The following is a 25,524-nucleotide window of genomic DNA, read 5'->3' on the forward strand; positions in this document are numbered from 1 at the left end:
TAATGATGACAGCTTGCATTTATTGAGCATATACTATTGACCAAGTGTTGTACTAAGCTAGAATGAAGGAAAACAATAATTGGGTAATATAAGATAAATTAAATATAAGAAATTGGGTAATATAAGATAAAAAGAATAAGACATAATTGCTACTCTAAAAGACTCATTGTCTAGCGAGGCAACAGACACAGAAAGATACTATTCCAATAAAATTATCCTGGAATGATGAATTTTACTTTGGTTCTAAACAGTGTTTTTAATAAGCATTACACTGGTTTGGACTGGGTATGAATGGATTAGATTGGATTTCTCTGAGACAAACTGAATGAGTCTAAACTTTTTAGAACCAACCACAGCATGTATTACCATACCTTTAGGCAAAGTAGGAAGACTGGAGAAGAAGTAAGTTTGCTACATATTGAACTCAGTTTTGGACTAGTTAAATTTGAGATTATATGAAAGGTATCCTAGGAGGTTGATGATATGTATTTTACCTAAACAGTTTTTATGAGTTACCGGTTAAAAGAGGGAAAACATCTGTATTCATTGGTTAATTGATAGAAGGCAGAATCTTTTTTGGAAGTACAGTTACTAATATAATTTTTTCTCTTTAATGTGGTACCATGTAGAGAGATGGGATGGTATCTAAAAACTCAAGTATTTTCGATGATAGAGGTAAGAAAATAAACAATAGTCATAATTTTTCTGTTACTAGGTATGCAATTATAGTTTTATTATATATTTTAAGTTGTTTTATCTGATTATAAAAATATGCTTATTCTAAAAAATTAAGGCTGATATAAATTTTTTATGAATATAGATATTATAATTAGCCCATATATTTGAGTGATTGCTGGATGAGTGTGCCTTTTGGAATTTGCAAAGTGTGGAAAAGATAGGGTCCCTGCTGTAGCTGTTTGTAGTTACAGATAAAGACGCTGGCATACTGGCTTCAGGAGACTGGAATACAGAGAACTGTCCCCAAGATTGTTTCCATATTTCACTGCCATTAATTTCCAACAATTAATACATTTGTTTCCCATTTGTCTTTAAATGAAATATTCATTACCCAATATCTGTGTGCCTTGTTATGTTTATGCAAGCACTAAAAATACTCACATACATATCTGACATATGCATACAGAAAACATGAGACATCTTCCTCCAGTGGCTAAGGATCACCTCAAATTTAATACAAAACTCAATTCATCATCATCTTCCTGACCCTTTTATTTCACCCAGGCACAAAACCTAAGTTGCCTTGGACTCTTCCTTTTATATTTTGTATCTAAAAGTTCACATTTTCTGTCTATTCTACTTCCTTAATTCATTTTGATCTTCACTTTTTTCCATTCCCTTTGCTCCTACCCTTGTTTTCTCCATTCTTCACTATTGCAGTAATCTTCCTCCAATTTCATCTTCCTCTTTTTAACCCACTATACATTTTTCTATGAAACAATCTTCCTAAATCACAGCTTTGTTTATTTCACTATCCAAATGATTTTTCATTGCCTAATTACTCAAATGCAAAAAGTTAATTCTAGCGGTAGGCTGTGGTTATAGCAGAAGATTAAGCTGGCATAAAACATTAAATAAGGATTTCAGGCTTGTTTTTGAAGGCAATGGGAACCACTGGAAATTTGTAGGCAGTAAACATCAAAAAAGACGTGTTATTTTTGGAGATATTTCCTTGACTCAAATAAATCCCTGATTGTGGCAATTCTAGTCACTGTGACAGCTGAGCAGGGAGAATGTTGGAGTAATGCTGTAAATTAATATTAACCCTTGTCCCAGCAGTATCAGCTTCTCATATTTAAAGTTATCTCTTCTTTCTCTAGGAGGCATAAATATTTCAGGCCAAGGTTCAATTATTTCAGCTCAGGTATCACCCACGAGAAATTTTTCCAGAATTTCACAGGCATTTTTGGACCCTTCAAAAGAAGAGGTATATAACAGTTCTTTTACCCCAAATACAAACACAATAAAAGGGATATGATCTTATGGTCATAATTGGTATAAAATGTCATGATTTATGTAACCATACAAAACAACTTTATTCCCTGAAATTAGTCATACAATAATAACGTTTTAATAGCCCTTGAACAGTCTGCTTAAATGTAAGCTACAAGATGTTAGTTCATGGTACGTATCTACAACTTTTAGAGGAAGTATAAAGTTGGACTTCTTTGACTGGGCTTGTACAGTAATGATTTAGTACTTTTTGACCGGTGATCAGTTGCCTGCTGTTCGAGAGATACCAGCAAAGATTCAGGGTATAGCTTTTGGACATGAAATAGATTTTCTCTGTGGGTTGCCAACTTGTTACAGGAATCAAACATGTATCTTTGGTTTCATCATTAGTATAGTATTAACTAGCTCAACTGCCCTAGGGAGTTAATGTGGTTTGAAATAGATTTCAATAAACTAGAAATTTACTAAATTATTTCCAAAAGAATTCTTCATAACTAGGGTAGAAAGTGGCATCATTTTCCATGTCCTAGAATGCATAATAATTGAGACACTAAATTATGTATAACTCCTAAAATGTAGTATGTTTACCACAATGCGATTTTCTGTAGTGCAGTTTTATAATAAACATTTGACAAATGTACATCAGGTTTAGTTCACTGTTCTACCATATCAATAGCCACATTAAATATGCTAAGAATAAAAAAAAATTTTTAACAGCTTTGACATTGGGTGTCATATTGGCCAAAATATTATAAAGGCTATGCCCTTAACTTAAAAAAAAATCCTTTAAAAACAGTGTCTAAATTTTATTACTGTCTGACCTTTTTAGGGTAATGTGTGCACTATCAGCATTGCCATCCATATTAAATCTTAGATTGCCATCCATATTAAATCTTGATGTGTTAGATGAAAGTACAACTACATGCTAAATCCCAAAGTCTCAGCAAATTACCAAATGTGTAGGTGGTTTTAAGTACAACTTTTGATACAACTAATAACTTTGAATTCTATAAATAATACCTGTAATATAAACATAATAAAAACGTGCATTTCTTATAAATTGACATTAAAGAGAAATTCTCAAAATCTTAAATTTCTGTACTATAAATATAGAAATAATAGTTGATGTTTGAGTCCTAAAATTTTTTTTTGTGGATCTATTTGTTTTGCTGTTGTGAATTATGTAGAAGGAGACAAATGCTGATTGGGATGGAAGACCAACCAAGAGATCAAGCTATCTCTGCGAATCAGGTAAATATCAGCAGTAATTATTGAGTAAATCTTGCATTCTATTTATTCTTTCAACTAACATTTATTGAGTTTTTGCTTCATGTTAGATATGGTGCTAAGTTTTAATCATTCAAGGAAAAATGGCACAATTTTTGCTCAGGGTTCTTACAGTGTACTTGGAAAGATAGTCATGGCCCAATATGATAAGAGCAATAAAGGAAGTGGGTATGTGTAAAAGCTGGGAAAGTTATGGGAAAGAGAATGCATAGACCTATCTAGGGTCATCACAGAAGCCTTTATAATTTAGAAAGAGACTGCGTTGAGACATGAAGGATCAGAAGGAATTTCCTATTTTCTTTTTGTTATTTTTATTGTTTGTACTAATGTTGACAACCAAAATTTGAAAAAAAATTAAAGTTTCTGTACTCATATCCTTATACTTACTGTTTTATGCTTTTACAGCAGCTTCTCTCCCACACCACAACTTTATTAAGGTATAGTGGATAATTTAAAACTGTATATATTGACGGTACAGATGGTCCCTAACTTGTAATGATTCAATTTAGGGTTTTTCAACTTTACTGTCGGTTTATTGGGGTATTAAATGCATTCTCAGCTTACAATATTTTTGACTCACAATTGGCTAATCAAGATGTAACACCATCCTAAGACAAGGAGAATCATATACAACTTGATATGTGTATATACAGTGAAGTATTCACCACAAGCAAGCCAATTAACATATCCTCACTTCACGTAGTTACTATTTGTGTGTGGTGGCAGAAGAACACTTAAGAGCTACTCTCTTTCTACATATGGCTAGCCAGTTTTCCCAGCACCATTTATTAAATAGGGAATCCTTTCCCCATTGCTTGTTTTTCTCAGGTTTGTCAAAGATCAGATAGTTGTAGATATGCGGCGTTATTTCTGAGGGCTCTGTTCTGTTCCATTGATCTATATCTCTGTTTTGGTACCAGTACCATGCTGTTTTGGTTACTGTAGCCTTGTAGTATAGTTTGAAGTCAGGTAGTGTGATGCCTCCAGCTTTGTTCTTTTGGCTTAGCATTGACTTGGCGACGCGGGCTCTTTTTTGGTTCCATATGAACTTTAAAGTAGTTTCTTCCAATTCTGTGAAGAAAGTCATTGGTAGCTTGATGGGGATGGCATTGAGTCTGTAAATTACCTTGGGCAGTATGGCCATTTTCACTATATTGACTCTTCCTACCCATGAGCATGGAATGTTCTTCCATTTGTTTGTATCCTCTTTTATTTCGTTGAGCAGTGATTTGTAGTTCTCCTTGAAGAGGTCCTTCACATCCCTTGTAAGTTGGATTCCTAGGTATTTTATTCTCTTTGAAGCAATTGTGAATGGGAGTTCACTCATGATTTGGCTCTCTGTTTGTCTGTTGTTGGTGTATAAGAATGCTTGTGATTTTTGTACATTGATTTTGTATCCTGAGACTTTGCTGAAGTTGCTTATCAGCTTAAGGAGATTTTGGGCTGAGACAATGGGGTTTTCTAGATATACAGTCATGTCGTCTGCAAACAGGGACAATTTGACTTCCTCTTTTCCTAATTGAATAACCTGGATCCCTTCCTTACACCTTATACAAAAATCAATTCAAGATGGATTAAAGACTTAAACGTTAGACCTAAAACCATAAAAACCCTAGAAGAAAACCTAGGCATTACCATTCGGGACATAGGCATGGGCAAGGACTTCATGTCTAAAACACCAAAAGCAATGGCAACAAAAGACAAAATTGACAAATGGGATCTAAATAAACTAAAGAGCTTCTGCACAGCAAAAGAAACTACCATCAGAGTGAACAGGCAACCTACAAAATGGGAGAAAATTTTCGCAACCTACTCATCTGTCAAAGGACTAATATCCAGAATCTACAATGAACTCAAATTTACAAGAAAAAAACAAACAACCCCATCAAAAAGTGGGCGAAGGACATGAACAGACACTTCTCAAAAGGAGACATTTATGCAGCCAAAAAACACATGAAAAAATGCTCACCATGACTGGCCATCAGAGAAATGCAAATCAAAACCACAATGAGATACCATCTCACACCAGTTAGAATGGCAATCATTCAAAAGTCAGGAAACAACAGGTGCTGGAGAGGATGTGGAGAAATAGGAACACTTTTACACTGTTGGAAAACACGGTTTCCAACCATTGTGGAAGACAGTGTGGCGATTCCTCAGGGATCTAGAACTGGAAATACTATTTGACCCAGCCACCCCATTACTGGCTATATACCCAAAGGACTATAAATCATGCTGCTATAAAGACACATGCACACGTATGTATATTGCGGCATTATTCACAATAGCAAAGACTTGGAACCAACCCAAATGTCCAACAATGATAGACTGGATTAAGAAAACGTGGCACATATACACCATGGAATACTATGCAGCCATAAAAAATGATGAGTTCATGTCCTTTGTAGGGACATGGATGAAATTGGAAATCATCATTCTCAGTAAACTATCGCAAGAACAAAAAACCAAACACCGCATATTCTCACTCATAGGTGGGAATTGAACAATGAGATCACATGGACACAGGAAGGGGAATATCACACTCTGGGGACTGTTGTGGGGTGGGGGGAGGGGGGAGGGATAGCATGGGAAGATATACCTAATGCTAGATGACGAGTTAGTGGGTGCAGTGCACCAGCATGGCACATGTATACATATGTAACTAACCTGCACAATGTGCACATGTACCCTAAAACTTAAAGTATAATAAAAAATAAAAATAAAAAAATAAAAAAAGAGCTACTCTCTTAGCAGTTTTTAATGACACAATATTGTTAACTATAGTCACATTGTTGTACATTAGATCTTCCACACTTATTCATCTTATATATCCTCCTCCCCATAACTCCTGGTAACCACCATTCTATTCTCTGTTCCTATGAGCTTGACATTTTTATATTACACATATAAATCATGCCGTTTTTAGTCTTCCTGCATTTAGCTTATTACACTTAGCATGATGTTCTCCAAGTTCTTTGATGTTGTCACAAATGGCAGGATTTCCTTTGTTTGAAAGGCTAAATAGTATTGTATTATATCTGTCTGTCTGTCTGTCTGTGTGTCTGTGTTTATTTATACATCTACTTAGACAGATAGATCTATCTCTTGGTATATATCACATTTTCTTTATCCCCTCATCTGTTGATGTACATTTGTTTCTATATATTAGCTATTGTGAATAATGCTGCAGTAAACATGAGAGTGCAGATATCTCTTCAACATACTGATTTCATTTCCTTTGGATATGTACCCAGAAGTTGAATTGCTAGATCATAAGGTAATTGTTGAGGAACCTTCATACTGTTTTCCACAATGTCTGTACAAATTTACATTTCTACCAACAATGTGCAAGAATTTCTTTTTCTTCACAATCTTGCCAATACTTGTTGTCTTTTACTTTTTTGATAATAGGCATTCTAAGAGATGTGAAGTGGTATATCATTATGGTTTTGATTGTATTTTTATTTTTAATAATTTTTTTTTACTATTGAGTTGTTTCAGATTTTTATATGCTTGGGATAATAACACCTTATCAGATATATGGTTTACAAGTATTTTATACAATTCTGTAGGTTGCTTTCTCACTTTATTGATTGTTTTACAGCAATGCAAAAACTTTTTAACTTGACGCAATCTCATTTTTCTATTTTTGCTTTTATTGCCTGTGCTTTTAGTGCCATACCCAAACATTTATTGCCCAGATCAACATCAAGAAGCTTTGTATGTTCTCTCTTACAGTTTTATGCCTTAAGGCCTTACGTTTATATCTTTAATTCATTTTTTGTTATTTTTTGTATATGATGTGAGGTAAGGGTCCAATTTAATTCTTCTGCCTGTGGACATACCGTTTTCCCAACAACATTTATTGAAAAAATTATCTTTCCCTATTGTTTCTTTTTTATGTTATTTTTAATTGGCATATAGTTATTTTCCATATTTATGTTGTTTTATTTTATTTTTAATGGGCAAATAGTTATTTTCTTTATTAAGAAAATCTTTATTTTAGGCTGAGTCATACATGTGCGGGTTTGTTTTACAGATAAACTTATGTCATGAGGGTTTGTTGTACAGATTATTTCATCACTCTGGTACTAAGCCTAGTACTAGTACTCAATCATTATTTTGTCTGATCCTCTTCCTGCTCCAACCCTCTACCGCAGTGTGGCCTCGGTGTCATTCCCCTCTTTGTGTCCATGTGTTCTCATCATTTAGCTCCCACTTATAAGTGAGAACATGTGGATTTGGTTTTCTGTTCCTGTGTTAGTTTGCTAAGGACAATGGCCTCCAGCTCCATCCATGTTCCTGCAAAGGACATGATCTAATTCTTTTCCATGGCTGCATAGTATTCCATGGTATATATGTGCCATATTTTTAAAAATCTAGTCTACCATTGGTGAACATTTAGGTTGATTCCATGTCTTTGTTATTGTGAGTAATGTGCTGCAATGAACATACACATGTGTGTGTCTTTATGATAGAATGGTGTATGGTTCCTTTGGGTATATAGCCAGTAATGGGATCTCAGGGTCAAATGGTAGTTCTGTTTTTAGCTCTTTGAGGAATCATCACACTACTTTCCACAGTGGTTGAATTAATTTACACTCCCACCAACAATGTATAAATGTTCCCTTTTCTCTGCAACCTTGCCAGCATCTATTATTTTCTTTTTAATACTAACCATCCTGACTGGTGCAAGATGGTATCTCATTGTGATTTTGATTTGCATTTATCTAATGATCAGTGATATTGGGCTTTTTTAAATATGCTGCTGAATGCATGTTTATCTTATTTTGAAAAGTGTCTGTTCATATCCTTTGCCCTCTTTTTAATGGAATTGTTTTTTTTCTTATAAATTTAAGTTACTTACAGATGCTAAATATTAGACTCTTGCCAGATGCATAGTTTGCAAATATTTTTTCCCATTTTGTAGGTTGTCTGTTTACTATATTACTAGTTTCTTTTGCTGTGTAGAAGCTCTTTAGTTTCAGTAGATCCCATTTGTCAATTTTTGCCTTTGTTGCAATTGCTTTTGGCATCTTCTTCATGAAACCTTCGCCAGTTCCTATGTCCTGAATGGTATTGCCTACGTTGTCTTCCAAGGTTTTTATAAATTGGGTTTTACATTTCAGTCTTTAATCCATCTTGTGTTGATTTCTGTATAGGAGGGGCCGAGTTTTGATCTTCTGCATATGGCTAGCCAGTTATTCCAGAACCATTTATTGAATAGGGAATCCTTTCCCCATTGCTTGTTTTTGTCAGCTTTGTCAAAGATCAGATGGTTGCAGGCCTATGTATCTATTTTTGTACCAATACCATGCTGTTTGGTTACTGTAGACCTGTAGTATACTTTGAATTCAGGTAGCTTGATGCCTCCTGCTTTGTTCTTTTTGTTTAGGATTGCCTTGGCTATTCAGGCTCTTTCTTTTGGTTCCATACAAATTTTAAAATAATGTTTTCTTGTTGTGTGAAGAATGCCATTGGTAGTTTGATAGGAATGGCATTGAATCTGTAAATTGCTTTGGGCAGCATGGTCATTTTAACAATATTAATTCTTCCTATCTATGAGCATAGTACCTTTTTCTACTTGTTTGTGTCATCTCTGGTTTCTTTGAGCAGTGTTTTGTAATTCTCAGTGCAGAGATCTTGCACCTCCCTGGTTAGTGGTATTTCTTAAGTATTTCATTCATTTTGTGGTTGTTGTGAATCACATTGCATTCCTGATTTGGTTCCCAGTAGGCTATACATGCATGGCACCAGAATTGCTTCTGGTGAGGGCCTCAGGAAGCTTCCACTCATGGCAGAAGGTGAAGGGGAAGCAGGCATATAACATGGTGAGAAAGCAGCGGTGGGTGGGTGCCACACTCTTAAACAATCAGAACTCAGAGTGAGAACTCACTGTTTACCATGAAGTGGGCACAAAGTCATTTATGGGGGATCCATTCCCATGACCAAAGCACCTCCCACCAGGCCCCACCCCCAACATTGGGGATTATACTTCAACATGAAATATTGAGGAGACAAAACATCCAAACCATATCATTCTGCCACTGGCCACCAAATCTCATGTATTTTTTATATTGCAAAATACAATCATCCCTTCCCAATAGTCCCCCCAAATCTTAACTTATTCCAGCATTAATTCAATAAAAAGTCCAAGGTCCAAAATTTAATTTGAGACTTAATGTATATTGCCTTCACTTATGAGCTTGTGAAATCAAAAACATGTTATTACATCCAAGATACTATGGTGGTACAGGCATTGGGTAGAATTTCCATTGTAAGAGGGAGAAAACAGTCAAAGGGGCAACATGCCCCATGCAAATCTAAAACCTAGCAGTGCCAACATTAAATCTCAAAGCTCCAAAATAATCTCCCTTGATTCCATGTCTCTCATCCTGGGAACACTAAAAAAAAGGGGTGGTCTCCCAAGGCATTAGGCAGCCCCACCACTGTGGCTTTTCAGGGTGGAACCCCCATGGCTTCTGTCACTGATTTGAGTCTAATGCCTGCTGCTTTTCCATGCTGAGGTGGCAAGATGCTGGTGGCTGTACCATGCTGGGATCTGGAGTGCATTGGTCCTATTCCCACAGTTCCACTAGGTAGTGCCCAGTGAGGACTCAGTGTGAGTTCTTCAATCCCACATTTCCCATTGACACTGCCCTACTAGAGTCTCTCTGCAGGGGCTTCAGCCCTGCAGCAGGCTTCTGTCTGGGCACCCTGCCTTTCTCATACATACTCTGAAATCTATATGGAGCTACCAGGCCTCCTTCACTTTTGCATTTTGTAAACCTGCAGACTAAACAGCACATAGAACCTGACAAGGCTTATGCCTTGCAATGTCCACAGTGGCATCCCAAATTGTATCTGGGCCCTTTGAGCTGAGGCTGGATCTGGGGTGGCCAGGATGTGAGCAGCAGTGTCCTGAGGCTGAGCAGAGGATCAGTTTCCTGGGTCTGGCCCCTAAAACCATTCTTTCCTCCTAGGCCTCTGGGCCTGTGATGGGAGGGGCTTTCCCAAAGACTTCTGAAATGCCTTTGAGGGCTTTTTTCCATTGTCTTGGTTGTTAGCACTTGGCCCCCTTTTAGTCATGCTAATCTCTCTAGTAAGTGATTGCTCCACAACCTGCTTGTATTTCTGTCTTGAAAACACCCTTTCCTTTTCTATCACAAAGACAGGTTGTGAACCTTACAAATTTTTACACTTTGCTTCCCTTTTAAATATAAGTTCCAACTTTAAGTCATTTCTTTGCCCCAGTATCTGATTATAGGTTGTTAGAAGCAGCCACATCATTTCTCGAATGCTTTGCTGCTTAGAAATTTGTTCTGCCAAATACTGTAAGACATCACTCTTTAAGTTCAACCTTCCACAAATGCCCAGGGCATGGACACAATGCAGTCAAGCTCTTTGCTAAGGCATAACAAGTGTGTCCTTTGGCTCAGTTCCTAATAACTTTCTCATTTCCATCTGAAATCTTATCAGCCTGGACTTTGCTGTCTATATTTCTATCAGCATTTCAGTCACCACCGTTTAACCAGTCCCTAAGAAGTTCCAAACTTTTCCTCATTTTCCTGTGTTCTTCAGAGCCAGAGCCCTCAAACTTTTCTTATCTCTCTCCATTACCCATTTCCAAAGCTGCCTCCATGTTTTCAGGTATCTTTATAGCAATGCCTTACTTCTTGGTACCAATTTTCTGTGTTTCATCTGTATTGCTATAAAGGAATACCTGAGGCTGGGTAGTTTATAAAGAAAATAGGTTATTTTTCTCACGGTTCTGCATGGCACCAGCGTTGCTTCTGGTGAGAGCTTCAGAAAGCTTCCGCTCATGGCAGAAGGTGAAGTAGGGGAGCAGGCATATCACATGGTAAGAAAGCAGCAGTGAGTGGGTGTCAAACTCTTTTAAACAGCCAGTTCTCATGTGAACTCAGCACAAGAACACACTCATTACTGCTGTAAGGAGGGCACCAAGTCATCCATGAGGGATCTGCACCTATGATCCAAACACTTCCCATCAGGCCTCACCTCCAACACTGGAAGATTACATTTCAAACTGATATTTGAAGGGGATAAAACATCCAAACCATGTCACTGATTTTGTACTTTTGTGTGTTTTCATAATGGTGAATATCACCTGAGTTTAGAATTTTTTTTAGCTTTTCTTTTCCTCCCCTCCCCTCCCCTCCTCTTCTCTTTTTCTTCTCCTTTCTTTTCTTTTGTTTTTGTTTTTTTCTTTTTCTTTTTGCAGATCTAGCTCTGTCACCCAGGCTGGAGTGCAGTGGCATGATCTCAGCTCACTGTAATCTCCACATCCTAGGCTCAAGCCATCTTCCCACCTCAGCTTCCCAAATAGCTGAGACTACAGACACATGTAACCACACCAGCTAGTTTTGTATTTTTTTAGTACAGATGGGGTTTTGTCATGTTGCCCAGGCTGTTCTCAAACTCCTGGGCTCAAAGCAATCTATCTGCCTCAGCCTCCCAAAGTGCTGGGATTACAAGCATGATCCAACATGCCAGGCCCAGAGCATTTCTTATAAGACCAGTTTAGTGGTGATGAACTCCCTCGGTATTTGCTTGTTTGGGAAAAATTTATTTCTCCTGAATTTGTGAAGCTTAATCTTGTTAAACATAGAATTCTTGGCCAGCACTATTTTTCTTTCAAAACTTTGAATATTTTATGTCATTCTCTTCTGGCGTGTAAGGTTTCTGCTGAGAAATCTGCTGTTATTCTAATGAGGTTTTCTTTGTAAGTGACTAGATGCTTTTCTCTAGCTAATTTTATAATTTATTCTTTCACTTTGACTGTAGTCTGGGACCCCAATTTAAACATACATTAGATCACCTGATACTTTCCTGCAGGTTACTGAGCCTTTCTTAACTACTTACAAATCTTTTCAAAATACACGTGCTTCAGTTTGTATAGTTTCTAATGCTATGTCTTTGAGATTATTTTGTCTGTAGCGTCAAATCACACCAGTAAGTTTTTAATCTCAGATAATGAGTTATTTTACAAGTTCTATTGGCTCTTTTTATATCTTAACCTCTCTCCCCCTCATTAAATGTTTCTAAGGTCTATCCTGTTAATTGTGTCGTCTGTGCTATTCCTAAATCTATTTCTGTTGACTAATATTTTTCCTAGCTATATCTCTTCTTGTTTCTTTCCATGTATTACATATTTTATTGCATACCGGACAGTTTTACTGCTATGCTATTGTTGAGTTTTGTCTGCTTTTAAAGATTGGAGAATTTTGTTTTAACAAGTTTATGTATGATCATGATTTTTTAAGGCTTATGTTTAAATGCTGTTATGGGACATATAATGTCAATTTTACTTTATGGATCCTTCAGTTCTCCTAAATGGAGATGAATTTTCTGGGGTCTCTGTAAGATGTGCTAGACATTCAACCAAGTCCCTCCTCTCTTACTAGTCAGTTAGAAAATATTTTCCAGTCTTGTGTGAAATTGAGACTTATTCTTTTCACACCTCCACAGTAATCTTTTTTTCTACAAGAAGTTGTCATTTGCCTGGGTATCACACTAGATTGTACAACTTAATATAGAGCTAAAAACTCAACAGGATGCCATTTTAGAAGCATGGACTTCTTCCTGTATATAATGCCATATTTTCCTGGTATTATTCTCTATGGTTTGTAGCTGCCTTAGCTTTTTAAAATCTTTGTATTATTTCTAACTCCTCAAATTAGTTAAACCACCATAGTATGTTATTGCCTGGAAAGTGTCTTTAGTTAATAATATGTGGTAATTTAATACTTCACTTTATCTTTATCCCTTTGTGCAGAGAGTACATTATTGTGATTCCTGTTTTCCATAAGTAAAAAGATTATTCGTATAGTCTTCTAATTTTCTGATTGATTATGGTAAGAAGGCTTGTCAAGTGTCAGTTATTCTCTTATGACTGCAAACCATCAAGCAGGATTTTTAACTACTGAGATATTATATATGTATTTTTTAACTACATGGTTCAAATTTTTCTGCAGTTGTCTCATTTAAGATGTTTTTATAAGTGGGCTTGATCTCGTCTTTATCATTCTTTTTCAGGTTTGAAAACAAAGTTGTACCTGTTTTGTAAAGAGAATGAGAAAATTTCCACCATTTTATTCCCCAGAATGTTCAATGTAACATTTAATAATCTGTGTTTTAAAGTTTAGGTAAAACGTAGCAGTTAATATTTGCATGCTATTAACTGTTTCCCCTTTGCATTTTTATGGTGATTACCTTTTCAAGTTTGCCATCTTTCCTTAGTCAATTTTGTTAGATGAATTAGACTCATTGGCCTAGAGGTGCATGTAGTTATTATTTCAATAATTCTAATTTATCCTAATTTTGTGTTTACATTATCTAACACTAACTGGTCTTTTCTCTCTTATTTCCCTTATTTTATTAGTAGTTTCAAAAGCAGCTTTCTTCTTCCTTGGGATTTTCAAAAGTTCAGATTTTTAATTCACTATTTGCTTGGGTTTTTTTTTAAATTTTAATGTCTATTTTAGTCCTATTAAATTATCTTCTAGTTCTTTTAACATTTCTTTGAATGAATACCCTCTTGAAAAGACCACACAAATTTGGGTATTTGAAAGGACTACAAGACTATATTGAGCATACCAACATAAACTATATAGCAAAAGATATTGTGAGGCTAGAGAAAGAGAGGACAAGCAAGCATTAAGGGCCCAAGAATCATACAGGCACAACCTCCTCAGAACCCTTATTCACACATGGACACATTTCATTTGTGGATCTATATGAAAAAAAATTTTCTGGAAAGCTCTCAATGTATAGTTCTTAGTAGGGTGTTTTTATGCCCCTCTGTTTACATAGCCAAGCCATGTTGTGTATTTGATTAATCTGAGTGAAAACCATTAGTAAACAAAGCTTACTCTGAAGTTCTCCAGGGACGTTTGGGATCTTAAATTTCAAATCATAAATTGCATGGCCTAGCTTGTGCAAAAATGAAAATCAGTTATCTAAGCTTCCACAGAGTTAAGGATAGAACACTCCCAGACCATCTGTTAACTCTATCTTCCAAAATTGTGGGTTTTCTGTTTTGTTTGTTTGTTTTTGTTTTGTTTTCATGGAGCCTCATTCTCTCACCCAGGCTGAAGTACAGTGGTGCAATCTCAGCTCACTGCAACCCCTGCCTCCTGGGTTCAAGCAGTTCTCCTGCCTCAGCCTCCCGAGTAGCTGAGATTACAGGTGTGCGCCACCATACTCAGCTAATTTTTGTATTTTTAGTAGAGATGGAGTTTCTCCATGTTGGCCAGGCTGGTGTCAAATTCCTGACCTCAGGTGATCCACCCACTTTGCCTTCTAAAGTGTTGGGATTACAGGCGTGAGCCATCGCACCTGGCCAGGTTTTTATTTAAAAATTACATTGTGCTGGGTGCAGTGGTTCATGCCTGTAAACCCAGCACTTTGGGAGGCCGAGACGGGTGCATCGCTTGAGCTCAGCAGTTTGAAACCAGACTGGGCAAAATGGTGATACCCTGTCTCTACCTAAAGTACAAAAACTTAGCCAGGCATGTTGGCACACAACTGTGATCCCAGCTACTTGGAAAGCTGAGGTGGGATAATGACTTGACCTGGGAGGCAGAGGTTGCAGTGAGCCAAGATCATGCCAGGGCACTCCAGCCCAGGTGACAAAGTGAGACTCCATCTCAAAAATTAAATAAAATAAGAAAAAATAAAAATTATAATAATAATAGCTTTCATGCTCTATATTTTACTATGGATGTACAACTCAACACTGTACATTTTCATGTCAGTTGTCCTGCTTTTCATTGGTTTATATGTATTTTTTAACTTTCCCTCTTAGAATCCCTTTCAGTGTAATGGTTACCTGGGTGTATATTTCTTTTATTTCTAATTTTGATAACATTATTTATTTTTAATTTATTTGAATTGATATCAGAAAATTAAATCTCTATTGACATTAATTTTGATAACATTCCTATTATTTATTTTTAATTTATTTGAATTAGTATCAAAAAGCATAGGCTTTAAATCTTTTTTCATTGACGTTAAATTTTCTTTATAGCTAAATATGTGATATGATATATGACATTTTTAAGTGTTTTATGGATATACAAAATAAGTCTATTTTCTGTCTGAGGGATGCAAGATTTTTATTATTATTTTGAGACGGAGTCTCACTCTGTTGCCCAGGCTGGAGTGCAATGGTGTGATCTCGGCTCACTGCAACCTCCGCCTCCCGGGTTCAAGTGACTCTCCTGCCTCAGTCTCCCGAGTAGTTGGGATTACACCATACCCAGCTAATTTTTGTATTTTTAGTAGAGACCGGGTTTCGCCATGTTGGTCAGGCTGGTCACGGACTCCTCACCTCAGGTGATCTGCCCACCTCAGCCTCCCAAAGTGCTGTGATTACAGGCGTGAGCCACCGTGCCTGGCCAGGATGCAAGATTCTAATCCACATGTTGGCCACGCATATGGTCTCTGTTGCAGCTACTCACTCTATCATAAGGAAATCAGCCAGAGATAATACATAATGAATAGGCATGGCTATACATTTTCCGTCAGTTTTGCTTCTGAGGTTGACCATAACCTCCTCCCTGAAAATAACAGAGTGCTGTAAAGTACAGCTGGGGGAGGTTAGGGGTAGAGAGACCCTCTTTTTTTCTCAGCAGAGGGCTTAATATTTACTAATATATTAATCCTGTCCCCATAACACAGAAGTAACTGTGTTTTTTTAAAAAATCAAATTATATCTTCTGCGAATAATAAAATTTAGGTACTTCCTTTGCAATTCTTATAATTGTAGTTTTTTTTTTTTTTTTGCACTCTTCCCTTTCCTAAGACCTGAAGTGCAATGATTAATAAAGTGGTAAAAGTGGGCTCCTTGTCTTCTTAATTAAAAAAAAGTTTAAATAATTTATCATTAAGTATGATATGTACTGTGACCTTTTGGTAGATAATAATGTCAGGTTAAGAAAGTATCTTTCTATTTCTAATATGCAAAACTTCCTTATTAGTAGTGAATTTTGACTTTTTAAAATATATTTTATGTATCTGTTAAGGATATCATTTTTTTTGTTAAAACGGCCACACATCCTTGATTAAATCAATTCTATCTATTGTGTGTGTTTTTCTTCTTATACATGTGTAGATTAAATTTACTAGTAGTTTGTTTAGGATTTTAGCATCTAGGTTCTTGAGAGAGGTTGGGTTGTAATTTTCCTTTCTCATAGTATCCTGATATGGTTTTCGTGTCAAGATTATACTAGCCCCATGAGTTAATTATGTTGCCTGCTTTTACTATTTTATAAACGTTTACAAAGTTGAAATTATATATTCTTTGAATGTTCGGTAGAAGTCACTGTTAAAATAAATAACCTAGTTTTTGTTCTTTTAGTGAGAAAAAACTAAATTATGAATTCAATGACTTTAGTGATTCAAAACTATTTTTCTTCTTTTTGAGTGCTTTTAGCAAGTAACTGCTTTTTTTATAAATTTATTTAATTCATCTAAATTTTCAGATATATTTGCATAAAGTTATAATATATCCTATTTATTTAGATGAGATTGTTGAAAGGCAGTATGGCATAGTTGCTAAGCAAATGTACTCAGGTAACTAGGTTTAATCCATACTCCAGTACTTAAAATGCATGTTAGTTTGGCCAAGTTATTTAATGTCTCTGTTCTTTAGATTTTCGAACTATAAAATAAGTATAATAGTAGTAATACATATGATTGTTATGGGAATTCAATGAGTTAATATTTTAAACTTTTCAGAACAGTATGTGAAACTTAACTGGTGATATGTAACTATGAAAATATAAAATGTATCAAAAAACTTGCAATATAATATTTCATTTTTTTCTAAATCATGTTTAATATCCAATTTTGTTTATTAGTTTGTACTCATGAGTTAGTTGTTAAATTTTGTGCTCCTGGGTTAGTTATTCTAGTTTTTACTTTAGTTTTGTTGGTGGTCATTTATAATTTAATTGCATTGTAGACTGAGAGTATGATCTTTATGATACCAACCATAAAGAGGAATCTAGAGCATGCTTTATGGCTTAGCAAACATGATTACTATTTAATAGTTTCTGTGTGGTTGAAAACAATGAATATTGCTCAATTTGGGATGTAATGTTCTAAATATGTCCAATCAATCAAGACGGTGAATTGTGTATTTCAAATATATAGCTTATTATATATTCAAATACACATATATACTTATTTTTTACTCCTTGTTCTAAAAATTATTGAAAATAATGATAGTGGGCTTGCAAACTCCTTAATGTAGCTCTGCCCATTTTAAAAAATATTTTTGATCTAGTGATTAGACCTATCCAAATTTCAGAATCATGGTATCTTCCAGGTGAATTGAATATTCCTATCATCATGCAGTGACCTTTACCATAAGTTATGTTTTTTGCCTTAAATGTGTCTAATATTAATATAGAGATGTCAGCTTCTAATCTTAGTGTTTTTATTTGTTTAGATGCCTCTTGTAGACAATCTACAGCTGGATTTTGCTTTATTTTTATTGTCTTAGCATTTCTGAATTTTAACTGAACCCAATCAATTTGTATTTATGTAAATTACAAATCTTCGGAAGTTTTCTACTGCCTTATTTGTGGTTTCTTTGTCCTACTTTTTAATATATTTTTATTTATTCTTTATTGCATTCTCTTAGAGTGCTAAATTTAGTTTTTATCTAGTTTTTTTTTTTTTACTGTTTTACAAATTGCATAACATATGTATATTTCTTTTGGCATTTACCCTAACATTTTTGTTTAAATTTTTATGGATACATAAAATCAGACATATTTCTGGGGTACATATGTATTTTGATATAAGCATGCAATGTATCGTGATAAGTCTGGTTAATTGGGAGATCTATCACTCAAACATTTGTTATTTCTTTGTATTGAACGCTGTAAATTTACTCTTCTAGTTATGTTGAAGTATATTTAAAATAAAAGTTAAAATTGGATAATTTACTTCTAATCATAACTTTATATCATACTTATTATTGTCCAATAGTTTAAATTTTGACATTTTAAAGGTTTTATCAGTCAAATTACTTTCTTATTGTTGTTTTATACAGATTTTATTTATATTTGCCCACCTGCTTACCAGCTTATTTTGTTCTCCACTCATTCCTTCTTGCATTTAATACTTCTTGGGATTATTGCCATTTGTTCTAAAGTACTGCATTGTTTAGAAAGGTCTTTAGTGAACATATTTTGGGAGTAAATTCTCAGATTTTATTTGATAAAATTGTCTTTATCCTTGTATTAGAATGTCATTATGTCCAAGGATATGAGTAAGTTTCAGGGGACAGTTATTTTTTTTTTCTTAGCACTTTAAAGATAATGGATTTTTAGGCTGAGGCATAAGAATCACTTGAACCTGGGAGGCAGAGGTTGCAGTGAGCCGAGAGCATGCCACTGCACTCCAGCCTGGGTGACAGAGCAACACTCCATCTCAAAAAAAAAAAAAAAAATTGTTTTGTTTAATTATTTTACTTTTTATTCTATGTAATTATTCCTGTGTAAGTGATTCTTCCGTCCCCCACCTCAGGCTGTTTTTAAGATGTTTTCTTTATTTTTTCTTTAGTATTATTATAAGGAGCAGTTCTGTACAAGTTTCAGCCATTTCCTCTTTCTATATTGCCTCTCTTCATTTTCGTTATTATCTTCTTCTGAGTATTAGACTACCTTCTTGTCTTATGTCCTTTAACAACTGTATTTTCCATTTCTCTCACTGCATTCCTGTTAATTTCTTCAAATATGTTCTCTAGTTCGCTAATTCTCTCTTTAGTTATTTAGTTTTTCTATATAGTTTATTATTTCATAAATTAGTTGCTTTGTAAAATTGAACTATGGTATATTATATATATAATACAATTTCTAAATAGTTATTTTTAAATTTGGACTTCTTATAGGCTCTTTTTCTATTCTTATCCTTTCAAAACCCTTCTTTATATATTTAAACATATAAAGTCCTCTTATTTGCTATTTTATGTTTGCTAATTCAAATATTTGAAATCTTTGAGGTCTAATTTTAATATATTGTTTTTGTTTCTGTTAAAAGCCATGGTTTCTTGTTTTTCTTTTTTTATATTTCTGTGGGGAGTGGGAGGTTGTTATTGTTATATGTGAGCTCAGTTTTGACAGAAATTTATTGTTGGGGATTCAATAATATTTGGATAGGTTGTAATTCTCTAAAGGAAATTTACATACGCTGCTGCCAGTTATCTGTAAGAGCTGTGAACACAGATTCATTTTAAATTAAATTCTCATATGTAGTTTTAGGGACAATACAGTTTCTGTGGATTTGAAACTCAAGGTCATAGAAAACATAATCTGTGATTATGAATTCTTAGCAAATACTTTTATCTTCTCCTCCTCCTTCTCCACCCACAGCCAAAAGCCAAGACATAATTTCTCTGCTTCCTCTGTGGCATGATTTTTTTTTTTTTTTTTTTTGTAGATGACTAATTGAAGATGTAGCTCATTGGGATCCTAAACAGATGGCCCCTGACTTACAGTTGTTGGACTTATGATTTTTCAACTTTAGGATTGTGTAAAAGCAATAAACATTCAATAGACACTGTATTTTAAGTACCTATACAACCATTCTGTTTTTCACTTTCAGTATAGCAGTCAATAAATTATATAATAAATTCAACACTTTATTATAAAGTAGGCTTTGTGTTAGCTGATTTTGCCCAACTGTAAGCTAATGTAAATGTTCGGAACAAATTTAAAGCAGGCTAAGCTAAGCTATTATGTTCAGCAGGTTAGGTGTATTAAATGCATTTCCAACTTAACATATTTTCAGCTTATGATGGGTTTATTGTGGTATGAACCCCATTGTAAGTCAAGAAGCATCTGTATATTTTTAGGAGCTCTTAGTTTTAATTCTCCATCTTTTGGGGGGCCCAATGTCTTGTTTTAAATGCGCTGACCAGACACTAAATTCCAGATGTGGCCAATGTCCCTAGGGCAGGTATCAGCTTCAGCATTTGTTTACCACTATAGATTTGTGTTCTCACATTTGTCTTACCTTCAGAAAATTCTCCTATCTCTTTGAAAGTTTAGCTATTTTTAACAGTGTGGCTTTAATGCTCTATACCGAATTCTAGGCAAAATTAAAAATATTTGTTTAGCATGTTGCTGGAAACCACAGAAGAGATTTTTTGTATTAAAAATAGTGTTGTCTTCACATTTAATTTTCAGGTATGGGCACTTTTTTTTTTTTGAGACGGAGTCTTGCTCTGTCACCCAGGCTGGAGCGCGGTGGGGCGATCTCGGCTCACTGCAAGCTCCGCCTCCCAGGTTCACGCCATTCTCCTGCCTCAGCACCCCCCAGCAGCTGGGACTACAGGCGCAGGCCGCGCCCGGCTAATCTTTTTGTATTTTTAACAGAGACGGGGTTTCACCGTGTTAGCCAGGATGGTCTCGATCTCCTGACCTCATGATCCGCCCTCCTGGGCCCCCCAAAGTGCTGGGATTACAGGCAATGTCAGTTCCTTTCTCTCTAAAATTGATCCACACCAAAACATGTTAAGTACTGAGGATATATGTGGGAAGTCATAATCAGGTGTACACAAGAGTAAACATAATTACTGTGTAGCATGATGAGTTTTATAATATAGACATGTTTAGAGTGCTTTGAGAGCACTGGGAAGGGTATTTATTCAGGTACGTATCAAGGAAGGCTTTCAAGAGTTAACATAAGCTGAATGAGACCTAAAATATGAGAAGTTAAAATACAGCACAGGGTGTTCTAGACAAAAGAAATTGCAAAACTACAGTCCAGAGAAGCATGAGAAACATGATATATTTAGGGAACTGAAAAATATTCTGTCTCTGGACCATAGCATAAGTATGAAAGACTAGTCAGAGAAGACACTGGAGAGGTAGATAAGGACATCAGATCTTACAGTACAGGTCCTGGCTAAGGACTTTGGACTTCACTGTGGAGAGTCCCTGAAAGCCTGTAAACGAGGCAGTGATAACAGAGAATAAATACCTACTGGAGGATTACAATTTAGCAAGTTGCTGAGGATGGATACAAACTATGTAATTTTATTTTCCTGTTAAATAGGACCTCAGGCTCATGCTACAGACCCGGGTATATTTTCTTCTCCTGTTTACACAAATATGTAAGTACCTAAGGATTATATATAATCATAAATAATTTTAATGATTACATAAGAGTGCTGCTCATAAGCAAATGATTCCATGGAATCCTCCATTTTTATAGTTCTACTTGGATTTAGTGAAACTTAGTCTTTTGCAGACTTTCAGCACTAAGCTTAAATTGTAGACAAAGTGAATCATTGTCCTTTCCTTTCTCCTTCTCCTTATCTATAATCCAGCTATAGTCAGGGTCTCCATGCCACTTTCAAGTGTATCCGCATCACAGCCTTCTTCCGGTAGCTTCTCACGATCTGGCTTTATTTCTTTGCTTTTCTCTTCTTTGAAACAGCTACCATTTCTTATGCTTTTTGAGATTATTGGCTGTCTAAGGCTGGTAAAATAGTTTACTCTATAGTATAAATGACTTAATCAGTTTTTCCCCCACCCCAAAGGCTATTTTGCAGTTTAATAAAAAATAATAATCTCTAGTAGTGGAAATTATGGCACTTAGAAGAGATAGTTGTTAAGCCCAGGGACTTTTCATTCTTCAAACCTTAGTGACCACCTATTTTGTTGATGTTTATATCTGTTTTTCTCAACTCAAGAAAAGAAAGAGAGGAAAACATGAATCTAAGTAATGGCAGTGAGCTTTGTATTATTTTACACCCAATGCCATCATCTTTTTTAAAAATGAATAAGCCAAATGAAGTCTAGGATAGACTTTACAAACCCCAAATTCCTATGAAGATGATTGAGTAAAATAAGTGGTGCATGATGGCAAATGATATTGACATGTTCGGACAAGTCTTCCTGAAATAATAATTTTTACTTTAAGACTGATAAATATCAGTTTGTTTGACTTATTGAGTATTCATATGATACATAACACTGTAAAAGATGCAGAAGGAAGGAAACTGGCTTGTCTAGTTCAAAGCAATAAAACTTGATGACCGTGTGTAGACCATATGTAAAATAACATTGTTTATTTTATTTATTTGATACAAACGTTTTTATTTATTAGAAATATAAATACCTACCTCTTTAAAGGTTAGAAGAGGCTCATAATATAGTTGTAATAACTGCATTTTTTATCTTCTCCTACCCAAGAATGTAGAACTACAAAAATCACTTGAATCTTTCATAGCAAGCATTTTGGATATTGTTTCATTAAAAATCTTAGCTTGATGAAAAATAAAGAACTCTATACCTTACCTGGAGCTTCTTCGCCACTGCTCCAAGAGCATACACACAGATCCAAATAAAGAGCAAAGACACATATGTCACATTCCTCTTGCTCAGGTTTAACTCCAGGTTTTATAGGAGTTTGCTGTGGAAGCCTCACATCTATTCCATCATTTCTTTTCTCACTTATTGCTTAGTTTTCTTGTTCCTGATCATTTGTTTAATGTTACAAAAGATTTATAAAATTGAGATGAAAATTCAGTACCAAGGGAATGAAAATAAAGTAAATATGACAGCAGTGGGAGTAAAGTTGCAGTAATTAAGCGTTGCACTCAGGTGATAAGTAACTTTGTATTACAGGGAAGGTATAAGGAGTAACACAGTGAAGAAGGCAATAAATCTACTACCCTGAAGACTGTGGTTAAAACTTGTAGTTTATTTATTGGGTAATAGTCTGATGGTTTTTAGTGGGGGTGTAATGGTCAAATTAGCATACACAATGAATAACTTTGACACCAATATATAGGAAAAATTGAAAGAAAGAAACTCAGAACCAGTTCCCAAAAGCTATTAGTGGCCTGCAAAGGCTTCATTTGGGATTAGAGAGAAGTAGGCACAGATCCGAAAGACTTTAAATAGGAATTTATTTATCAAACATTTATTGAGAACCTACTATGTTCAAACTATAATGCTAGTTTTTAGGCAGGTACCGAGATAAAACTATGTTGCTATGATTTCAGGGTATTATTTTTCAAGGATATTATGAAGCTGGAGAGAGTGGATGAAAATAAGACAAGTTAAAACACCAAAACCCACTGCTATTACCTAGATTCACTGTTTTTCCTAAATAAGTGCTCTCTGGAATGTTGCAAGCCTTTAATTAATTAGAGCCCCAGAAACTATAATTCTCATCATTTTTCTTTCACCAGTTTACTTCTTACATTTTTGGAGGAATGAATTTCTGAAGATACTTACCCTGCCATTTCTGCTGATGCTATGCTTTATCTGGTTAATAAAATTGTTTTCTAATAGTCATCAATGAAGCTTTTTCAGTTTCCTAACTAATTTTACCTGTAGGCCTTTGCACTTTGGTGCTGTTTGTATGCTTTTGGAGCAAAAAGTCTATTGGGAACTGCTATCAATGAATACATAGAACTCCTTGAGTTAGTTATGTTTTGTGCCAATGATATAACATGAAGAAAACAGAAAAGTGAATCTGAATGCATTAGGTTGCAGAATATCTAAGAGAAAAACCTGTGGAAACTTGAGTTGACCTAAGAAACCAGATCCTAGAAAAACAAATTAGGACAAATGATAGAGAACATGTCACTGACATCAGCTTTCATGCTCCTAGTTGAATACTGCCAAAAGGTACAAATCTAAGGGTACACTATTGTCATGAAGCCCATTTTATGAACTGAACCCAGTGAAGTTTCTTTTCTGCCAAAATATAGGATATAGTTTTCAGTCTGGCTATTTCTCAAAATTGAATTATATCCCTTGGGGGAAATGTAAATTTGATCATGTAGAGTGCAGGCCTAGAAAGGAGTGCCAATTTTCTTAAGAAAGTAGAAAGAAGAAAAGAAGCAGTTCAAATCAGCAAAAATATACAAAAATAAATCAGACTTCAGTTTTAGATTTTAATATTTATTTTTCTATTATTTTTATGATTGAGCTATTCTTTTTTGCAATTCAGAAAACTATGTTTTTATTTCATTAGTGTGTGTTGGTAAATCTAATAACACATGATAGAATATTGTCATACACAGAAAAGGAATGCATCTAAATTGGTATTAAATATAGCTAGAAACTTATGATTTTAACCCATAGTTACTGAATAATCATTCACATATTTTCTTCCTACCGTGGAATAAGGGGAGAGGACAGTGGAACTATGGCATTTGAACGAGGAAATAAAGGATTATCAGAAAGTCCTGGTCAGATGCCTTGCTACTCCATCAGGGCTTTTAGCAGTCAGAAGGGACTCATCTGCCAGCTTCCTGCAAATCCTATATGCATTTTCAGAGAAACACAATGTAGGCATGGCTAAGGTGTGTTGGAAGTATAAGGATCAGAGAGATACACTGTTTATGCAGCAGCTATAATTCTGTTCCCCTGGGTAATAAAGCACATTTCCGAAACTAGAGGCCAGTCTAAGGAGGAAGTGAAATAGGGGGGTTGGAAAAAATAGTATATTCTTCATTTTGAATTTCTAGAGAAAAAAATCTTAGATACAACAAAAATGATTCAATAATTAGAAATTTTGGGAAAAGTTTTATAAATTTTTGACTCTATGTAATAACTAAATGATCAACCTTTCTTTACAGGCAACAGAACTTGCTGCAAAATTGCTTGCAAGAAAAAGTATGTATCATAAAATCCACCGATAAAGCAACATATTAGTCATTCTTTCTGATGCATCATAATAGAAAACATTTTGTTAACTAAGTAATAGGAATCATCCATTGATATTTGTTAGGCTTCCTTTTTGCCCCTTTTTCTTCTTTGAAGTTTACTTTCAGTTAATTCTTATACTTTTCTGTGGTCCAAAATTGTTATCAAAAGATAATATTGACCCTTCAAGATGAGGTCTCATGGGTATAGAATGGTGAGATATTAACAGATCTATAACCATCATAGGAAGAGAATCAAATACCACAAGCCTATTATATCATGGGAAGCCATTAATCAATAAGGCCTTTCAGATCTTGCTGGTGAACTCAGTAGTAGGTGAGTTGAGATGCTTGGATCGGTCTTCAGTAGTTTTGTGAAAAGGGACCTGGTCACCTATGAGCTGAGACTTGGAACAGGCAAAGATAAGATCGTGTATTTTTATGAGGCCTAACTCTGGATCTAGACCGAACAGTCAGGAAAGAGAAAGCATTTGAGGAACAACACATACTCTGAGATGCTATTTAACATGGAAACTTGCTCAATTCATAGAATATGCAGCAAA

General features: G+C 35.1%; 1 protein-coding gene and 1 long non-coding RNA gene across 3 annotated transcripts in view; one reads left to right on the plus strand and one right to left on the minus strand.

Annotated features, from left to right (window-relative positions):
* FSIP2 (fibrous sheath interacting protein 2) overlaps window positions 1-25,524 on the plus strand; it is a 96,881-nt gene that overhangs the window by 22,616 nt on the left and 48,741 nt on the right. For both annotated transcript variants that reach the window (XM_055380356.2, XM_019022845.3), the window contains exons 11-15: window positions 630-675; window positions 1,839-1,945; window positions 3,159-3,222; window positions 21,352-21,409; window positions 24,896-24,932. In XM_055380356.2, coding sequence (XP_055236331.1) covers window positions 630-675; window positions 1,839-1,945; window positions 3,159-3,222; window positions 21,352-21,409; window positions 24,896-24,932 — 312 coding nt within the window. The remainder of the gene's footprint in view (window positions 1-629; window positions 676-1,838; window positions 1,946-3,158; window positions 3,223-21,351; window positions 21,410-24,895; window positions 24,933-25,524) is intronic.
* The window catches only part of LOC115933795 (uncharacterized), a 199,649-nt gene continuing 196,466 nt past the window's right edge, over window positions 22,342-25,524 (minus strand). The window contains exon 7 of the long non-coding RNA XR_010129644.1: window positions 22,342-22,776. This is a non-coding gene — a long non-coding RNA (uncharacterized lncRNA). The remainder of the gene's footprint in view (window positions 22,777-25,524) is intronic.

The sequence above is a fragment of the Gorilla gorilla genome, chromosome 11 (assembly GCF_029281585.2).
Source record: "Gorilla gorilla gorilla isolate KB3781 chromosome 11, NHGRI_mGorGor1-v2.1_pri, whole genome shotgun sequence".
Classification (NCBI taxonomy): Eukaryota; Metazoa; Chordata; class Mammalia; order Primates; family Hominidae; genus Gorilla; species Gorilla gorilla.